The following is a 20,939-nucleotide window of genomic DNA, read 5'->3' as shown; positions in this document are numbered from 1 at the left end:
AATACTATAAATAATGTCTTTTCCTCTAGGAAATGGCAGCAGTGTCAGCGTTCCTTCAGCCAGGAGCACCCAGGCCATACCCTGCACATTATATGGATACAGCAATCCAGACATACAGGGATATCTGCAAGTAGGTGACTAGAATATTTATGTTCTATCCATTTAGAGGTAAATTTGACATTTATATGGTTATTAGATATAAATGGTTCTTTGTTTTTTATGCTTTAAACTTAAATAAGCTCCCAAATCAAGTTAATATAGACATAGATAAGGTGAGATGATCTTTTAAAACTAGGGTTTTACTACATTTTCCTTTCCTTTCCAATTTTGTTTGGGTATGTGGTTAGGAATTTGTTATATGTAATGTTGAGGTTATTTGTTCTATTGAGGGTGATTTATATTTTGGGGACATCTCTAACTTTAGCCACTGTTAAGCCAGGAGTTAGCTAGTTTGAACTTTCCTTGTTAAATAGGCAAACACAGAGAGTTAAATAATGGTCCAGGGAAGAAAATGAGAAATGTTTTGTACACATAGTGAGTTCTGTTGAAACTCTATGGGAGTTAGAACTCACCACCTGTAAAGGAGGCTATGAGCTGGTCCAGAGAAGGTGTCACGGTATGTTTGAGGAATAGACCTTGAAAGAAAGGTTGGTTGGTAGTTGATAGCCATAAAGACATTTTAGTAATTGTGATTGGCAGGAACAATGTTTTGGATACAGCATTACTGCTGAAAAGGAATAGAGCCCTGGCTAGGTTAGAGGGTTTGTATATATGGAAAGGTGTTTTGAGAGAAATCAGCGTGGGGGAACATTAACTCTCATTTATTATTATTTTTAAGCTGTAGTTAAGATTTGTGTAGTAGTAAATGGAGGAGTTACTGAATATTTGAGTAGAGCCTTGATAATAAAAGTTATTTTTCAGAAAGATTAATATGACTTTTCTATGTAGAATGGATGGGTTACAGTCAGAAACACAAAGGCAGTTTTGTGTCCTATAATGTTGAAGTAGAAGTAGTAGTCATAGCAATGTGTTTACAACACAACACTAGTAATAATGATTAACATTTATTTAGTGCTCAGCATTTACCACTATGCCAAGGTAATTTACATGCTCATTTAATCTTTACAACAAGCCTGTGAAATGGTGGATACCATTTGATAGACAAGGAGATTGAAACTTAAAGAGTTTAACTTGCCCAAGGGTATGCAGTTAATAAATGGTGGAGCCAGTATCAAATCCTGCCCTTTGTATAGAATACTTTGTATAATCTGTTTGAGAATATATTTGGAGTTTCTGACAGGAGAAACAGCCTTCTGTGAACGAGGAACCTTTGAAGGATTCCGAAAAAGTGAGATTCAAAAGGTAGAAGAACTATGAGAATGAGGCATTAAGGAAGCCAGAGCAGTAAAGTCCTTTCTCTGAAAAGATTTTCCTTGTCTTCATGAAGCACAGAGCTTTTGGAGAGATGCACGCGGAGTGGTGCAAAAGAAAAGTGAAAATACCAATTGACCCAGATAGCCAAATAAGCCGTGGCAATCCAGTTTTGTCCTCCTGTTCATAGCAGACTATATGCTTTTTCTAAATACATACTTAACTGACATGCATTTAACTTATAATCTTTTTTCTAAGTTACCATAATTGGTAAGGTTTATCAACAATTTAATAGATATTTGGGGATAAATTAGAAAATACTACATTAGTTATACATATCCATTTTAAGAAACTCCCTGGTCTCAGAAATATTAAAATGTAAATAAATTTTCTTAAGTACAGGATATACAATATTACTTTTGTAATGCCCTTATAATGCCAGGCTCTACTTTTTAACTGATGCAATCCTATTTATACATTTCTTTTTTGAAGCTTTCCCTTCCCTCCTTTATCTCCCCAAATCATAATAAAAATCAATGGTACCCTGTTCATTATCTGTTTTATGTCAGTTTCTGCATTAAGATAGGGATTGTGTCATAGAAACACTTGAATCTTTAGTAATTCCACTGCCTGACACAAATGACTTTTTAAAATCTTGCTTTAATAAACAAATTAATATAAAGTCCTGAACTTGGTAGCCTTGTGACTTCATAGCTGATCACAAGGGGAAATAGCTGAGGATAAAAATAAAACAATTGTGTTAAGATTTGTAAAGTTTACTTAAGAAGATTTAAGAACTGAGCATATTTGAGCATATTGTAGTATGTGAGTAGGTACTGGCAAGGAGGAGTTAGTCTTTTGTGTTCATTAAAACATTCTCAGATATTCATAAATACCAACCCTCTAAAAAAAATCATGATTTGTAGAAAGTTTATGGCAGATCACTACAGTAATTTTGAAAGTAGTGAAATGTATTTTTAAAATATCACTGATCAGAATGACCTTCAAGTTAGTAGTCTTTGGTTGTAATTTTAAGGTCAAGTGGTATATTTTTGTATAAGAATTAGAAAGTAAAATGAGAAAAACTTTGCTGCTACAGTTGACCCTTGAACAGGATAGGTTTGAACTGTGTGGGTCCATTTCTTTTTTTGGCCATGATGTGCAGCATGTGGGATCTTAGTTCCCAAACCAGGGATTGAACCTGTTCCCCCTGCAGTGGAAACGTGGAGTCATAACCACTGGACCGCCAGGGAAGTCCTGTGGGTCCACTTACACATGAATTTTTTTCAAGAAATATATACTACAGTACTACACAATCCACGGTTGGTTGAATCCATGGATGTGGAACTGAGGGCCAACTGCATATTTTTGACTGCACTGTTCAGTGGTCAACTGTATTTCTCAACAAAAGGATTCCATCTTGTAATTTCACAGTGAAAAATATTTTCATTTATTTTTATTATTTTGAAGAATAAATAATCTAACTCTAGATTTTTGATGATAGTTGTCCACAAGAAAAATCAACTGATTTTGTGTTTTTACAAAGAAGATTTTTCTCAGTAACAGTCAGGCAACACTGGCTCCATGCTATCTCCAAGTGAAACATTTCAGTGGTACTAACCAGAGAGAAAATGCCTAATTATTCCTAAAAGTAGTCAGTAAAATGAAACACACATAACCAGAGTTTGCAATAAGGAAGGAAAAAGAAATCTGGGTGAAATGTTTGTATTCCTTTATGTCTGAAAGCAAGTTTTGTTAACTAACTGCTGATTCAGAGATACGAGTTGGGTTCTAGCTTTTTTCATACAGGAAATGTGACTTTGTATTCTAGTCTTACTACAAAATTATACAATGCTAAAAAGTTTTGATGAGTTACGAGAATTCTTTGAAGTTTTTTTTTTTAACCTTTTTTGGTAAGTAGAGAACAAAGACATGGATTTCTTTTTACTTAAAAACTAGAATTGGAAACTTTTGTTGAACACATGGTTACTATGATGTACTAAAATATTATTGTAGTGCTAATTATATTTTTCTTGCCTTTTTTTCTCTAGGAATATGGTATTGGCTGAAAGATGTGTATTGCTTAGTGCTGAAATCTTAAAAAGCCAAAGCAAATATTCAGAGGCTGCAGCTCTCCTAATACGGTTGACCAGTGAGGTACTAAAACTGTGTCGTATTTGTTCTAATTAGTATTGTTTCATATATTTTTTTAAGTGTTTCTTTTTTCTTGAGAGGGTATGCAAAACAAAATTAGAGGGTTATCTCTCTTTGGGAATTTATAACCTGGCTACTTTAGTAATTTGCTGAATTAATTTTAAATGCAGTATTTTGTAAACTGAATTTATTTTATTTACACATTTTAAGCCTGCGTGATTATTAACCACAAACATGCACTGTATGTTTTCTATGAATTAAGTTTTGACTTATGGATAACAATATTTAAGGCAACATGCATATATATCTTTCCTAATATAAAATTGATACTTTAAAAAGTAATTACTCAGGAATTTTTAATTTTGTTTTCATTCCTATGAACTTGTTAAAAAATCATCTTACGCATTTTTAAAATCTATATTATGAATATTTCAAAAGGGAGAAAAAGAAATTCATGTAAATAGTTGCTGTTGAAGGTTTCCAACAGACATTAAGTTGTATTGACTATAGGCTTGTAAAGAATGGCAGTAATTCTTTGTAAGTGTGGTTAAAGACATGTTTTTTAGATGAATGCTCAAGAACAGAAAAAGCAAAATCAAACACCTTTGTGTTTATATTAATGTTCCCTAGGGTTTTAATCCTTGGACCGTTGTACTTTTTTACTTCATACATGTTTTAGGTAATCTATTTACAGTTATGATTTTCACTCTCAAATCTGTCTCCAGCCCTGATGTCTCCTTGAGCTTTAGATTTGAATGGCCAACTGCCTTTTAGACTTAACCTACTTGAGTGTTCCCAGTGCACCTTTGAGTCAACATAGCAATAACTAAACTTCTACTTTCTTACCTTATAGATCTTGATCTTAAATTATAACCAGCCAGCTCCTTATTTGCTCAAGGCAAAAACTACTTGAGATGTACCTATATTCTTCTATACTGTCAGTGACACAATTAGGGGATTTTTAATCAATCAATTAATTAATTAGGCTGCATCAGGTCTTAGTTGTGGCATGCAGGATCTTCGTTGTGGCATGTGGATCTTTTGTTGCAGTGTGCAAGCTTCTCTCTAGTTGTGGTGTATGGGCTCTAGAGTGCGCAGGTTCAGTAGTTGTGGCACATGGGCTTAGTTGCCCCACAGCATGTGAGATCTTAGTTCCCTGACCAGGGATCGAACCCATGTCCCCTGCATTGGAAGGCGGATTCTTAACCACTGGACCACCAGGGAAGTCCCAGGGGATTTTTTGTTTTTAAACTTCTTAAACATGTTTTTATATCTTCACATATTTTACTTATCTCTCTTTCTCTTTTTAAAATCCCTCCTATTACTGTCCTGGTTCATGTCCTTAATGTCCTTCTCTTGGACTTTGGCCCTTTTCCTCTTTCTTCACCTTAATTTAGTAGTCCTGATTATCAGTCATATCCTTCAGATATTTGTATGTAGTACCCAGGTTGTTCTAAGTGTCTCTGTCCTGTCCTTTCATATATGCTGTGAGACCTGACTTGTCATATTATATTGGAAATTATATTTAAGCTGTTAACTTCTTGAGGATAGGAAACTGGGTTGCTTTCTACATTTTTATCCCTAGTGCCTAACACTGGGCTTGACACATGGTATATGATTTACAGATGTTTGTTGAACTGAACCATTAATTATTCTAAAAAGGTTTCTGTCAGTTATAACTAAGTAGGCTAAGGGATGATTTTAAAAATATTTAATAATTGATACTGCATGGACACTGACCAGTATGAACAGTTGTCAGAAACTATTTGTTAGAGCTGAATATAGGTTCTTGAGTGTGTTGATATTCTGTATTATAATAAATAATCTTAACTTGGGTTTGAATATGTTGCTGAGTTTTTCAACCTAGGGGTTATCAGTGAACGTAAAAGGAATTTATGGTTTAGGAGCTTGGAGTAAAATTTCTTTAGAGCAAATTCTTCCATCTGCATTGTAGCGTTATTATTTTCTTTCATTATTCTTTTTCTTTCCAACTCTTTGTTTTTACCTTTCTTTTTCAAACCTGGATGATTTATTTTGTCATGAAATTCTAGGAAATTTATCATTGTCATTTACTGCTTTGGGGTGACAGATGGGGGTGAATGATATATTTCCCCAGAAATTGTGATTTTCACTGGCCTTTTCTACTATACCTGTCAGATATTTCTTTGAGATAACTTGAAAGTAAAGACTGTTAGGCATAATATGTCTAAGGTTATTAAATTTTAACTAATAATTTGTATTTATTGTAATTTTGTTAACTAGAAAGGCTGTTTAAAATGAAAAATGTACTCATCCTGAGGGTAGGGAACTGAGTTACATAGTCTTGACATTCATGAATTGTTTTTCCTAGATTTTCGTTAATCCCATTATAGCAAAAGATAGCTGTGATGAAAAGAGTTGTGCTTTGACTTTATTTTTTGCACTGTAAGTTTATGGGCAAGTGGGTCTTATTGTTGTATTATGCCCTGGGATTTTCAGCATGGCAGAGCAAACCCAGTTTAATGATGAAACATGTCACATTTAGTAGCACATAGGTAGTGTTTAAATTTGGTGCTTAAAACATGGTGCTTTCCCCTTCCTTGTGTCTGTATTTCTGTGTTGAACATTTATTCTGGTCATATAACCCTTTTTGTCTGTTACTCCATTTAAATACAATAAATCACCTTATCAAGGATATAGTAATAGCACCAGTTTTTTATAAGTTTCTCCAACTTGGGAGGAACTGTTCCTGTGGTAAGTTGTTCAGCTGCTAGCACCTTTCCTGTTAATTTCACAATTATGCAAAGAAAAAAAATCTTAGTGCCATGCCATCCTTGAGATTTGATTCAGTTAAGTTTGTGCAGCAGGTGCCTTTTTTTAATGGAAGTGTTTATGGAAACCTCTACCTCCAATGATTTTTTTCCCTTATATTTATCTTCATATTTTAAGTTAGTGTTGCCTTTTCAGCTTTTGTTAAAATTATATCTTGGCTGTGGGCAAAGTTCACAGGCTGGAGTTCTTGTTGACGTGGTATCATGGGGTTTTTTCCTTAGTTCCTTATAGAGCATATATGATAGACTTGTCATAGCGTGGATGTGAACTAACACTAAAATAAAATTTTATTCTTCAGCTCATTCAAAGAAAGCCTCTGCTTTCTGGATAAAATTATCACTTTGTGAAATTCTTCCATTTTTCTTCCATCAACACAGATGGCAGTTACCATTCTTTTCAGGGCCATTTTTTGGTTTCAAAGCAGTGTTTTTTTTCTACTTTAGGTGTCACTGTAAGACAGGACCTAAACGAAGAACAAAGGCTGCAGTGAGATATGAGTGCAGGGTGTTTAGCTCTGCAAATCAGTTCTTTCTCAGCAAACAGTTTCACTGGATGCAGGAGGCAAATTTTGCTTCAGTTAAATTAATATATGCTGTGGACTTCCGGGTCTCTCTTGAATTGGTCAGTCAAATTGAAGTTCAGAATGCTGAGGGTTTACTGTGCTGGTTCTCAATTGAATTGTACATTAGAATCATTTACACACCATCAAAGATATCTAGGGTATATTCCTTACTTTATTCAGAATGTCCAGGACTGCAGCCCATCCGGGTTTTGCAGGTTAATGAAGCTTTGTAGGCAATTAAAAAAATGTTTTTATGCTGTGTGTGTGCATGTATGTGTGTGTGTGTGGGTGCATGTGCATGCTAAGAATAAACTTCAGAAATTTATAGGACTTAAACTGACTCTATTGAGAAACCTAACTAAAATTCAAAAATAGAAGAAGTAATTAGAGGGAATCTACCTGTTCTAGATATTAAAATGTATTATAAGGCTTTAGAAGTTAAAGCTGTTTACAATAAGAATAGACAGAGTAATGGAATAGAATGAGAATTTAAATACTACATATAATTAGCTGTCATTTTGTCATATTAGTGGGAAATGTTAGGTTATTCACTGAATGGTATTGTGACATCAAACTAGCTGATTCCTGTCTTATTCATTACATGATAATTATAGCTTGATTAAGTTATAATATGAAAAAATGAACAACCTGGAAGAATATATGGGAGAACATTTTTTAAAATCTAGGAATGATAACATTCTTTCTTAGTTTGATACAGTATTTTGAAGCCATAGAAGCAAAGATATAGTATGTTTGACTACTAGAGAATAGACTCTTTCATGTCAAAACTGGGAAATACTATTTGCAAATATATGACAGAGGCCTAATATTAATTAAGTGTACAAAGGGCTCTTACAAACCAGATAATCACAAAAACCCATTCACAAACGGGCATAAACAGGCAATTCACAGAAAAAATACAAAGACACATAAACATATGGAAGATGAACAGCCTTACTATAAAAGAAATGTATGTTGAGAAACAAAGTGTTATTTTTCTTTTATGAAAGTGATAAAATTAAAAAAAAAATGATTTTTGGCTGAGTGGAAAATGAACTCTTGTTCTCTTATGGGAATTTTTACTGGTATGCCTTTTTTTTTTTTTTTTACCAGTTTGGCTATATTAATTGGAATTTGAAGTATATGCATAGCTTTCATTAACTCAGCACTTCTACATCCAAAAACTTGTTTAATAAAAATATTTGTATAGTTACCCAAAAATCTTTTTGTAAAGATGTTTATTGAAGCATTTTTGTAGTAATTAAAGTATGTGGCAGTATTAAATCAATCAGTTGGAGACTGTATTAATAAATTATGCTACATTTATATAATGGAATACAATGTGGCTTTAAAAGAAATGAGAGATGTAGATGTTTTGGAAAGAAGTCCATGATATTAAGTTAAAACGCAAGATAATACTCTGTATAATACCATTTATGTATAAGGAAGTATGAGTATTAAAAAAACTGTTGTATTTAACATATAAGTACAGGGAGGGAGAGAGAGAAACGACACAAACCAGCACCATGTTGGTAATAGTAGTTACCTCTGGCAAATTGGATGAGGAATGAGGTGGGAAAGAAAGATACTCACTTTTTTTCTTCAAACATTTATTCTTTAAGGAAAAAAAAGAGGCTGTATTTAATAATTTTTTGAGAAGAAAACATTTTCCTAAAAAAATAAAGAAGTAAGCTCCCTAGCTTCCCCAGGTAATTCCAATGCAAACCCTTGGTTAAGAACTGCTTGTTAATTGTATATTCCTAATTTTCCCACTCACTAGCTTTTGGATTTAGTTAACTAAGAAAATCATCGGATCATTTAGTTTTTGTTGGGGGTTGAAATAGATTAAATCGATTAAATAGATGAAATAGATTAATAATATCTACCATTTACTGAATGCTTTCTGGAGTGTCTCCTCAGATCTTTTTCCACTCTAATATAATTTTATGATTGCTACAGAGATAGTTACAATAATCAATGGTCTATGAACACTTTTTGATGTAACTATAATTTGTTGAAATTATTGCATTTAAAGTCAATGTTTTCTGTTTTCAACTTTCCCTGGGGAAAATAATGGCAGCAGAACACATGGAAGGGCATGGTAAGTTCAGCTTGAGAACAGCTGAAAAACTAGAGAAAGTTTGGTGAAAATGTTGTTGATGCTTGATCAGCAACCTTCAGTACTTTCTCAGTTATTTGTAAAGTGACGATGGCTCTGTCATTTGAAAGGTTGTCCTTACGGGTGAAGCTATAAATGTAGTATGTGGTCTTTGTAGACTCTGTTGTAAGTCAGTTGAAGTGGAAACTAATTTGAGTTATACCATTTACTAACTAATATGCTAACAGTAGGTGATAATCTTTGAAGGGGAAGCCTTCTGGACTTTTTAATGCAAATCAGTCATTTTGACCCTCTTGAACTAGAGCAAAAACTGAGAATTCCTTTTAAGTACAGTAAAACCTGATAGAGGACAGAGTAGTAAATTAGATTATGTCATGATCTACACACATTCTATCTTTCCTTTTTTCTTGGATGGATGGAAGTATACTATTGTATGTCACAGATCAGTTTCCAGAAGAAATTAGATTAGTGTGAATCTATTTTTTTTTGTACTCCATTTTCTGGTTTATCTTTAAATCAGTATATCTGTATTAAATTCCCAGTTTATATTCTTTTTTGCCATTTGAAAAGAGATTGCATTTCTTCACAGATTTATTACATGGGGCATATCATAACCAGACATTTGGCTCTATGAAAAGCAAAAGAAAATATTTCATGATAGAGACTTTTTTGGACTTTTTAAAAATTTGGCTTATTGGAAGAAAGAATCATCAAGACTGGATTGTCTCTTGATCTCTGCCCTCTGATACTCCTAAGTTAAATATTGCGTATGCTATATATTATTTTAAGAAAGTAAATGTTTTTTCACTAATTACTTCTTTACTTTTAATTTTGTGACGTTAACCTTCTTTTTCTTTAACATTCAATAGGATTCTGATCTTCGAAGCGCACTTCTTTTGGAACAGGCGGCACATTGCTTTATAAACATGAAGAGTCCCATGGTTAGAAAATACGCGTTTCATATGATACTGGCAGGTCACCGGTTTAGTAAAGCAGGGCAGGTGAGTGCATTTGCTTTAAAAAGAAAATAATTTATTTATTTTAATTTGTTATAATTTGTTTAGTTTATCGAGGTATGTTATTTGTCAATTTTTTGATTTAAAGTTCTAAAGATGGAATTAAATTTTGTTCTAAGGTAATGTGTTATATTGATAAGGACATGAGATTTGGATTTAGACAAATCTGAGTTTAAATCTTGATGTACTCACAACTTGACTTTTTAAAGTTATGTCTTTGAGCCTCCGTTTTCTTTTTAATTTATAAAATTTGGAATTTTGCCCCAATTTTTGTGAGGTTAAACTAAATCATATATGTGAAGGCCAGATATACTGCACTTAAGTAATTTTACTTCTTCTTAAAGGCGATTAAACCCTCCCTATTTCAACTCTGGTCTTCTGTTTTCTCTCAGAATGTCTCTTAATGGTATTTACTAAATATTTAATGGGTAGAAATCTTCTGTCTCTTGTCCCTGGGAGCAGTTGGGTTGGAAAAGATCTTTATTAATTTAGAGAGATTCTCTGGCCCCAGTTGTCCTTTTAAGCGTTAGCTGGAGGGACCTTTTTAGAGGCAGTTACCACTTTCTAGAGTGGTAACAGCAGTTGAGATATGGTGGTTTACTGTAAATATAGATAGAAGTGTGGGTTGAGTAATCATCTCTGTATTCCAGGGACTTTGCTAGGAGCTGAGCTTATACCCGTAAAACTAATATGTCTTGTCTCTTAAGGAATTTTTTAATCTAGTCAGGGAGTGTGAGGATTTTTTTGAATTTAGTTAATAAGAATTTTTATGAACATACATTTTTCAAAGTCTGCGATGCCAGTGTTGTAAATTATATGTTATTTCAAAGATACAAAGAAATAAAGATGTTCTAAAATTATTCTCAATTTCATGTAAGAATGCCATGAACTTTTCAAGATTTGGGTTCCTCCCTCTATTTTTGGAAACTGGCAAGTTAGAAAATATGTGACCTTGCTTTATATTAAATACAAAACTGTAAAAATATTTATAAAATTAAAAGTCTTGGGGCTTCCCTGGTGGCGCAGTGGTTGGGAGTCTGCCTGCCGATGCAGGCAACGCGGGTTCGTGCCCCGGTCCGGGAGGATCCCACGTGCCGCGGAGCGGCTGGGCCCGTGGGCCATGGCCGCTGAGCCTGCACGTCCGGAGCCTGTGCTCCACAATGGGAGAGGCCACAACAGCGAGAGGCCCGCGTAACGCAAAAAAAAAAAAAGAAAATTAAAAGTCTTTATAATAATTTGATGTACTTCATGTATTAGAATTTCTCAGGCTCTGAAGTGGGGGTAAAAACCTCTGATTTTTCACAGCTTTTTTCCATAGTGAGTATAAAATGCATCTGAAACATGCTATTCCATTGTTTATCTTTGCTTAAAAAGTGTTATTCAGAAATCTACAAAATGTGTTAAGCACGTGGTTTCCTTTCCTTAGAAGAATAATTATATGCCCCATTAGGAATGATTATGTCTCTTATTAAAAATAAGTTATCCTGGGCTTCCCTGGTGGCGCAGTGGTTGAGAGTCTGCCTGCCGATGCAGGGGACACGGGTTCATGCCCTGGCCCGGGAAGATCCCACGTGCCGCGGAGCCGCTGGGCTCATGAGCCGTGGCCACTGAGCCTGCGCGTCTGGAGGCTGTGCTCTGCAGCGGGAGAGGCTACAACAGTGAGAGGCCCGCGTACCGCAAAAAAAAAAAAATAAGTTATCCTTTTTCCACATTTTTTCCACTTTTGTGAATGGTTTCATTTATGGTTATGATGTCATTGGCTCTTGTATTTACCTTCTAAAACTACAGGGCATATTGTTTCTAGGAAATGCATAGCAAGTTAAAAATGGCTACATTGTGGTAGGTTGACATACATTTGCTATCTGGCCTAATAATCATCTTTAACTGTAGTTATCTCATGGAGTTAATGATTCCAAGGTAGGTTGCTGTTTTGTGACCACTCTGTATACCTTGAACCCAGGGAATTGCTTTCTCAAGTAGTAGAAACTTGAAAATATAACTGGTAATGAAGACCTATTGGAAAAGCAAATATATGTCCCTTTGAAGTTTGTCAAGAACAGTATCTTCCTTGGAAGATAGGGCATGCCTAGGGCACGTAATTCTGACTGAGGCCAGGTTGTTTCTGAGACGCACCAACTTTTTATAACATTTCCATTAAAAACAGGTGTGTGTATTGGGAAGGATGAGTGAGGAGCATAGAGGATATTATATATATATAGTAATGTCATTTCTCAGTCCTCTCTGTGAGTTCATGTTGAATTACTTGTCCCCAGAAATTTTTTATAATTCAATTTTTTCATTAAGAATATGAGCACGTATAAGGTATTTAAAGTTAGAGAACTGACATTATAAGAGACTTATACAGTTAAAAAAAAAAAAAATTAAGAAAGTGCTGGAGAAGGTGTTTGTGCCCAGAATACCCTGGACAGTCTTTCTATTTTTTACTTCAAAAGGCAGACTTTAAATCCTTGTTACCTCTTAAATCTCTTTAGATGCTTTTTCAAGAGATCCTAAAAAATGCACTTGAGCGTGACACTTCTAGACACCTTTGTTTCTCTTTATCTCTCAGTTTGTAAGATTCAGTAACTGTGTTCCTTTACTAAATGCAGTACGGAGAGTGGGTTTTTTGTTTTTTAAAGAAACATCACTTAAAAATTATTTTGAAATAATCTCAAACTTATAAAAAAGTTACAAGCACAGTTCAGAAACTTTTGTTTACTTGAGCCATTTGAGAGTTGTGTACCTGGTGCCCCAGTACCCCCCAGTACTTTAGGACATATTTCCTGTTTCTTAGAAACAAATTTTTTTCTCCTGTATTACCATAAAACAATGAAAATCAAGAACTTAGTACTAATACAGTACTACTATCTAATCCTTAGACGCCATTCAGGTTTTGATAGTTGCCCCCTAAATGTCCTTTGTAGTGAAGGATCCTGTTCAGAAGGATACTTTGACATTTATGATATTGACACTTTTAACGATTATAGGCCAGTTATTTTGTAGAATGTCCCTCAGTTTAGGCTTATCTGATGTTTCCTCATCCTGAGATTCAAATCGGGTATCTTTGTAAGAATATCACAAAAGAGAGACTGTTCTTATTGCATGCTATCAAGTGGCAGATGATTTTGATTTGCTTTCTTTATCTCTTTTCAAGAAAACATTTCCTAAAAAAATGAACAATTCTGGTTAAACGTGGTACAGAATTTGTAAATCTGCCCTGGAGAGGGGAGTGGTTACAAGAATTTAGTCTGAAGCAAAAGGTTAGGTGGAGAGAAGCCTTTTTCTTGGTACCAAATCCCAGTTTTAGAATGGAGGTTGTCTGAGTTCAGAGGGTGGCAGTGATATGTAATTAAAGCCAAATATCTGCTCATGGGTGTGGCAGGATGCAGCGGTGGGCAGAAGAAAAGGATGCCAAACTCTATCACTACCAAACAAACAAGACCAATGAATATAATTACATACTTATGCCATATACTCATATATGCAGTATTAGAATGCACATTACTGTTCAGCCCAGTGCGGTGGTGTAGAGAGCCGACCATGACAAAATTTAGACTTTACACGATAGCTCTCAGCTACAAGCTAACGGCCAGTCTCTAACTGATCCATGACTCCACGTGCTACCGCTCTGGAAACTCCCAGATGGTTTTTCATGAAGTCATTATTAGCCCTGACTCCTTAGACTTCTTGCCCTTGGACAGAGCAGTTACTTGTTTGCTTGAGGACCACTTGGTTTTTAGCAGTAATTACAAAGGGGTTTTCATAAATGTTAGTTTCATTTTCCTCATCATCCCAGTGTCTGTTAGAGGAAGAACTAATTACCAGTTACTTGGTTTCGTGTGTGTGTGTGTGTGTGTGTGTGTATTTTTTCCATTCCAAGAGAAATTTGGATTGTAATACTTTGTTTTGTATATTTTCTTACAGAAGAAACATGCTTTACGCTGCTATTGTCAAGCCATGCAAGTTTACAAAGGAAAAGGCTGGTCTCTTGCAGAGGATCACATTAACTTCACCATTGGACGTCAGTCCTATACTCTTAGGCAACTGGACAATGCTGTGTCTGCTTTTAGGCATATTTTAATCAATGAAAGTAAACAATCTGCTGCTCAACAAGGGGCCTTCCTCAGAGAATATCTTTATGTTTACAAGGTGAACACTTATTTTCAAGAGTGTATATTAAAATTATATATGTCATTATTTTCAGCAAAAAGCACATTCAGTACTAGCTAGTAGGAGTCTTATAAGTTTATTAGAATATATGCAATTATCTGTCTTAATATGGCAGGCTAGGCTTTTTGGTCATAGATCTGAGTTGTGCTGCCTTTCCACAGTTCTCATAAAAGAGAATTTTAATATTCCAGTAAACATTTGTATCTGTACTTGGAATCTTAAAAAAAAAAGATGCCATGAGCTTTCTGGACTGTTTCTTCAGTACGTATTTTTGAATTATAACTGGTTTTACAGTATATTGGGTTATCTCTCCATTTGGAAAGTACATTCCTCTCTTTTTCCTATGAAAGATAAGGAGATACGGATATGTGGGAGGTAGATAGATTAATTTGATGTAATGCAGTAGAATTAATAATTAGGAAGAAAAAATATTTCACTGAGACAGGAGGATAGTAACTTTAAAGCATTGTTTTGTGGAGAAATGGAAAGTTGTAATTTTTTCCTCAGGGTCCATGAATAGTAAATATTTTATCTGTCCTGCAAAATATAATTACCCTTTTATACTTTATTAATTTGAAATAATATGGGTAAGAATTTTGGCAGAGAGGATGCTATAATGAGTCCAGGTAAAAAACATACAAAAATAAAGATGTGTTACATATATACAATGGAATATTACTCAGCCATAAAAAGGAGTGAAATTGGGTCATTTGTAGAGGCGTGGATGGATCTAGAGAGTGTCATACAGAGTGAAGTTAAGTCAGAAAGAGAAAAACAAATACTGTAAATCAATGCATATATGTGAAACCTAGAAAAATGGTACAGATGAACCAGTTTGCAGGGCAGAAATAGAGACACAGATGTAGAGAACAAATGTATGGACACCAAGGGGGGAGGGGGTAGGGGAGGGGTGGTGGTGTGATTAAAAATAAAAATAATAATAATACTATTTGGAGGTATAACATCCAGAGAGAACTAACTAGCAGAGTAACCTTAGGGAGATTCTCCTGGACTACAATCAATGATATCTAAAGTTCTTCCCAGTTATAAAATTTTATGACTCTAAAATATTAAGTAAAACTAGTAATTAATATTCTTATTTAACATGTTTGTAATATCTTGTGTATTAAAAAATGAGGAAGCACATTTTGAAGGTAACGAAGTTTTCTCAAAAATTGTTCTTTTCTTTGGTATTTTTCCTAGACTGTAAGTCAGCTCATTGGCAGGCAGATTCTTAACCACTGCGCCACCAGGGAAGCCCCGAGGAAGCACATTTTGAAGGTAATGAAGTTTTCTCAAAAATTGTTCTTTTCTTTGGTATTTTTCCTAGAATGTAAGTCAGCTATCACCAGATGGTCCTTTACCGCAGCTTCCTTTACCATATATTAACAGTTCAGCAACACGGGTTTTCTTTGGCCACGACAGACGACCAGCAGATGGTTAGTAAAGTTTAATTTGGCTTTGTTACCTCTTGACTTTTTTTTTTTAAGTTTTTTCATCTTTTTCCATTTAAAAAATAATGTGTAGTTGTTAAAGAATATTTGAAAATAAACAGCAATACCATATCATCTATTATCCTGCTTACCTGAGCTACTACTTTGGGGTTTTCCTTCCAGCTTTAAAAACTAAAAACAATAACAACAAAATAGCCGTACTTATAATGACTTCTTTTATATAATATAAAGAATTCTCATGTTATTACATAATCTTGATAAACATTTTTAATGGCTGTAAAATATTCCATTCAGTGCATATAAAGTATTGTAACATTTGCTTGTTTTATAGTTTCCATCTTTTTGCTTATATAAAATCTAAGTTGTAATAAACATTTTTGTGGATAAAACTTGTCTTAACATTTTATTATGGAAAATTTCAAATGTATACAGATGCAGTGAACAGTTGCCAATATTATGCTGTTGTTATTGTAAGACTTTTTTAAAACATAGGATTATTTCCTTAGCGTTGAGCCATAGAATGGCAGTCCTGGGCCAAAAGTATAAATATATCAAGGGTCTTCATGCATGTTAAAGTAAACTTTGTAATTTTAAGCTTTCTTGATTGGAGCTTAATATGTTTCTTTTTAAGAGCTAATTTAATAATTTATTTAAAAATATTTATCAGGATGCTTATAGCAGCATTGTTTTTAGTAGCAAGAAAAGTAAAACAGCAGGGAATGAATTGATAAATTTTGGTACATTCATATAATGGTTTCATGGATAATACCCCCAGCATAAAGCTGAGTGGAAAAAGTTGCAGAATGATGGCTGAAATGTAATTCCATGTATATAAATTTCAAAAATATAAACCAACTCTATGAATTGTTTATGTATACACTCATTTGGTAAGGTAAAAAAAATAAAAAATATGAGTGTGAATGTTATGCTTCAGAGTAGCTCTGGGAAGAAGTGGTACCAGTGGAGGAGATGAAGGAGAGTGACAGGATTGGGGAGGGTGACACAGAGGACATCAGCTCTATCTGTAACATTTATTTTATTTTTAAATAAAATTTGGGATCATATAACAAAGTTAACATTTGTTAAATTTTGATATACAAGTATTTATATTATTCTCCATGCTTTGTTCGTATGTTTGAAATATTTCATATAAAATTGTAGACAACTAGGAAGATGTATTCTTTCAGAGTCAGAAGGAAAAAAGCATCAATATTATAAGTTAAGTTCCAGTCAGGCTAGAATTAGTAAGAGGTTATTTTTCTCTCAGATAATTGGAAATAGGCAAGAATGGTATATGTGTTTATTTGGGTACTTTAGACCTTTATTTTAAATATATTTCATTTGAGGGCAGGTGTTAATAAATATGCGTATTTAATAGTGACACTTTTCTTTTTTCTTTTTTTTTAAGGTGAAAAGCAAGCAGCTACTCATGTAAGTCTTGATCAAGAATATGACTCTGAATCCTCTCAGCAGTGGCGAGAACTTGAGGAACACGTTGTGGCTGTGGTCAACAGAGGAGTACTTCCATCCAACTTCCACCCCACAGAGTACTGTTTGAACTGTTACTCAGATAACTCAAGATTTCCGCTCACAGTTGTAGAAGGTGATTACTTGAATTTCTTTTTAAAAAATATTTATTTATTTAATTATTTATTTATTTATTTTGGCTGTGCTGGGTCTTAGTTGTGGCACACAGGATCTTTAGTTGCAGCATGCGGGATCTTCTTAGTTGTAGCATGCGGACTTCTTAGTTGTGGCATGCATGCGGGATCTAGTTCCCCAATCAGGGATCCAACCTGGACCCCCTGCATTGGGAGCGTGGAGTCTTACCCACTGGACAACCAGGGAAGTCCCTTGAATTTCTATTCATGTTCCCCCCCCCGCCACATCTTTATTGGAGTATAAATGCTTTACAATGTTGTGTTAGTTTCTGCTGTACAACAACGTGAATCAGCTTTTATTTTGTTTACAGTGTATTCAGGATAATGTGGGGTTTTTTGTTCTTTTAATTTAACTAATTTATTTATTTGGGCTGCGTTGGGTCTTTGTTGCCACGCGTGGGCTTTCTCTAATTGTGGCGAGCAGGAGCTACTCTTCATTGCCGTGTGTGAGCTTCTCATTGTGGTGGCTTCTCTTGTTGCGGAGCACAGGCTTTAGGCACACGGGCTTCAGTAGCTGTGGTACGTGGGCTCAGTAGTTGTGGGGCGCGGGCTCTAGAGCGCAGGCTTAGTAGTTGTGGCGCACGGGCTTAGTTGCTCCATGGCATGTAGGATCTTCCTGGACCAGGCCTCGAACCTGTGTCACCTGCATTGGCAGGTGGATTCTTAACCACTGCACCACCAGGGAAGCCCTCAAGATAATGTTCTGCTTGCCAAATATGACTAGAAGTTGGGGATGCAAAAGTAAATTGAGTACTCATAATATAGTGAGCTGCATTTATAAAACCATGCAGTGAGGGCTTTAATACAGGAATATGCAATGTGCTTTTGGAATATAGAAGACAGAATGACATTCTTTGGTACAGAGAAATTGGGGAAATCTTGAGAAGGTAATTTAAACTGAATCCTGAATAAATGGACATTTACAAGGTGATAGGCAGAAATGCAGGGCTGTGAAAGCAAGGTGTGTTCAGAGAATTGAAGCATAGGGTGATGTATGGGGTTTATTCAAGTTATTAATTTAGGCCTTTCTTTTATAGAGCCAATAACAGTGGAAGTGGCTTTTAGAAACCCTTTGAAAGTTCCACTTTTGTTGACTGATTTGTCATTGCTCTGGAAGTTTCAACCTAAAGATGTCAGTGGAAAGGAAAATGAAGAAGTTAAAGAACTAGTAAGTTGTTAAAAGGTATTTGTAATAAGCATGTTTCAGTAACAGTCTTAACAGATGCTGTAATAGCATTTCAACTTTTTCTGTTCAGTGAGCTAAAGTTACTCTTTTTTATTTGTTTTGTTTTTTGTTTTTGCGGTACGCGGGCCTCTCACTGTCGTGGCCTCTCCTGTTGCGGAGCACAGGCTCCGGGCGTGCAGGCTCAGCAGCCATGGCTCATGGTTTCTTCGTGAGCTGCTACTGGTGATGGACTAAGATGCTGAACTGGAATTTAGGGAAATGAAATTTTTATTTCTTGTGTCAATTAACTAATTTCATGGTAAAAGTTAAACAGGGTTTATGAGGATTAAGTTTACCCCAGTGTGAGTCAACTTTAGCCCTGCTTTTGGAAGAGACAGGACTTTTTTGCTCTTCCGCACTGCCCTTATTGTCCACGAATCTTATGTATTCTACTTAAGCTGTTATTACTTTTTCCATGTGTAATTGGCCAATTTGGAAAGAGGCTGGTCGGAGTAAAATAAAAAATTTGCTCTTACTGCAAGATTAAATTAAATGGCCATTTTGGCCATTTTTTTACGATGAGCAACTGAACTTGTATCTCTTGAGGTTTTATCTTCTTGGTGGCTGTGACTTTGAGTAGATCACTTATCTTCTGCAGTTGAATTGGACTGAATGAAATGAAAATAAAATAAATCAAGTGCCTACTACTGCATGACTTTACTGCCGGTGTGAAATCAAAGCACTTTGCATATTGCTTAGCACATGGTGAAAAGCTAATAAATGCTAACTATAACTGTTGTTATTGTTCTTAAATATTGATACATAGAAATGTTAATAATCTGATACTTTATTCATTAGAATGCATATTTTACATAATTTACTTTTCAGGTAAAAGGTGAACCTGAAATGATTGGAACTGAAGTTGTTTCAGAATTCTTAATTAATAGTGAAGAATCTAAAGTGGTAATTGTTTCATTATTTTTCTGTCAAGTCTTTAAAAGTAAGATGAAAACAAATTTTAAAAATCCATTTATTCAGTTTGTTTTATATTCCAGTTTTCTTAAAAACTAAAATTTGGAATATTAGGAAAGTGGAATTGCACGGGGGGAGATTGATTGGGAAAGTAGGTTTACAGTGGTCTTTAGTTTGTTAATTTCCTAAGAAGCCTGGTGGAAAAAGTTTTTGCTTTCTTTTTGGGATGAGTATTGTAATTTCATATGATATTTGGTTGACCAGAATATTTTGGCTTTTATTAAAAGTATTGATGAGGATCCAGGCCTATAACTTTTGAATTTAGAAAATTTCTTTTGAAGAAAATGCGTTCTAGTAAGAGAAATCAATTGATAGTTAAGTTTAGGTCATGAGTTTATATTGATATTAAATTATTGATATTATATTGATATTAAATATAAATTCTGCAACATTACAGAATTTAGGTATTGCACTATTTAAGAGACTATGAAAACAGATAATAAGAGTGACATATATCTCCACAGGCAAGGCTGAAGCTCTTTCCCCATCACATAGGGGAGCTGCATATTCTGGGAGTTGTTTATAATCTTGGCACTATTCACAGCTCCATGACAGTAGATGGCATTGGTGCTCTTCCTGGATGTCACACAGGTAAAGCTATAGAAACTAATAATTAAATCTCCATAGAGTAAAATGAAAAATGAGGTATTTTAAAAATAAGTTTAATGTACATTTAATAAGGCATTTAATCAAATGAAAGAATGGATAATTTGGATTATTTTTAACTCTGCCATTGCTTCAAAAATAAAACAACTTTATTCCCTTCTGATGTATTTTTGATAATTCTTTGGTTCTACCCTATGTATTTTTCTTTTTTGTTATTGATCCAAATTTAGTAAATTCTAACTAAATATATTCTAACTATTGGTTGAGATATCTGCTGCCAGTACAAAAATTGTATTAATATATTCTATTTTTTGAATATGAAAACTAAAGACCAGTGTTTTCATATCATTGGATGTGAAACACCTTAAATTCTGTCATCTGTTTTGTAAAAAGAGTAGGATTTAGAGTTACGCTGATATTCTTGGTGTCCCAGATGATAAGTTTTACAAAGTTTTGAAGAGTAAAACTACTAGATATATATGTTTAACATGGTTTGCCTTTTTTTTGCCCTTTAATTTTCAGGGAACCCTTCTTATATTACCTTGTAATTGTTATTTGAGTTTAAGTTGACAAGATGCTAGAGAGAGAGTTTACTATAAAATCCATCACTTCTATCTCTTTCCCTGCATTGGCAGGCGGACTCCCAACCACTGCGCCACCAGGGAAGCCCCTTATTATTTTTTTTAACAAATTATGGTCATTGGCAGACTTGAATTTAGCATTTACAAAAGCTGATTATATTGGGAAATCTTTTGGGAACACTTGGAAAATTTGTTGGTCCTTTTAACCTTCAGTTGGATATTTCTCCTTGCCTGCAT

The 20,939-nt window shown here is 34.5% G+C and overlaps 1 protein-coding gene across 3 annotated transcripts in view; it reads left to right on the top strand.

Moving 5' to 3' along the window:
• Positions 1 to 20,939, top strand: part of TRAPPC8 (trafficking protein particle complex subunit 8) — an 87,375-nt gene that overhangs the window by 29,858 nt on the left and 36,578 nt on the right. For all 3 annotated transcript variants that reach the window (XM_024757948.1, XM_024757947.1, XM_024757949.1), the window contains 9 exons: positions 30 to 130; positions 3,423 to 3,528; positions 9,887 to 10,018; positions 13,958 to 14,182; positions 15,534 to 15,642; positions 17,066 to 17,260; positions 18,356 to 18,486; positions 19,372 to 19,446; positions 19,980 to 20,106. In XM_024757948.1, the coding sequence (XP_024613716.1) occupies positions 30 to 130; positions 3,423 to 3,528; positions 9,887 to 10,018; positions 13,958 to 14,182; positions 15,534 to 15,642; positions 17,066 to 17,260; positions 18,356 to 18,486; positions 19,372 to 19,446; positions 19,980 to 20,106 (1,201 nt within the window). The remainder of the gene's footprint in view (positions 1 to 29; positions 131 to 3,422; positions 3,529 to 9,886; positions 10,019 to 13,957; positions 14,183 to 15,533; positions 15,643 to 17,065; positions 17,261 to 18,355; positions 18,487 to 19,371; positions 19,447 to 19,979; positions 20,107 to 20,939) is intronic.

This window comes from Neophocaena asiaeorientalis, unplaced genomic scaffold (genome assembly GCF_003031525.2).
Source record: "Neophocaena asiaeorientalis asiaeorientalis breed wild unplaced genomic scaffold, Neophocaena_asiaeorientalis_V1.1 scaffold126, whole genome shotgun sequence".
Taxonomy (NCBI): Eukaryota; Metazoa; Chordata; class Mammalia; order Artiodactyla; family Phocoenidae; genus Neophocaena; species Neophocaena asiaeorientalis.
Note: the sequence above shows the minus strand (reverse complement) of the source record. Positions and strands in the feature narration are given on the sequence as shown.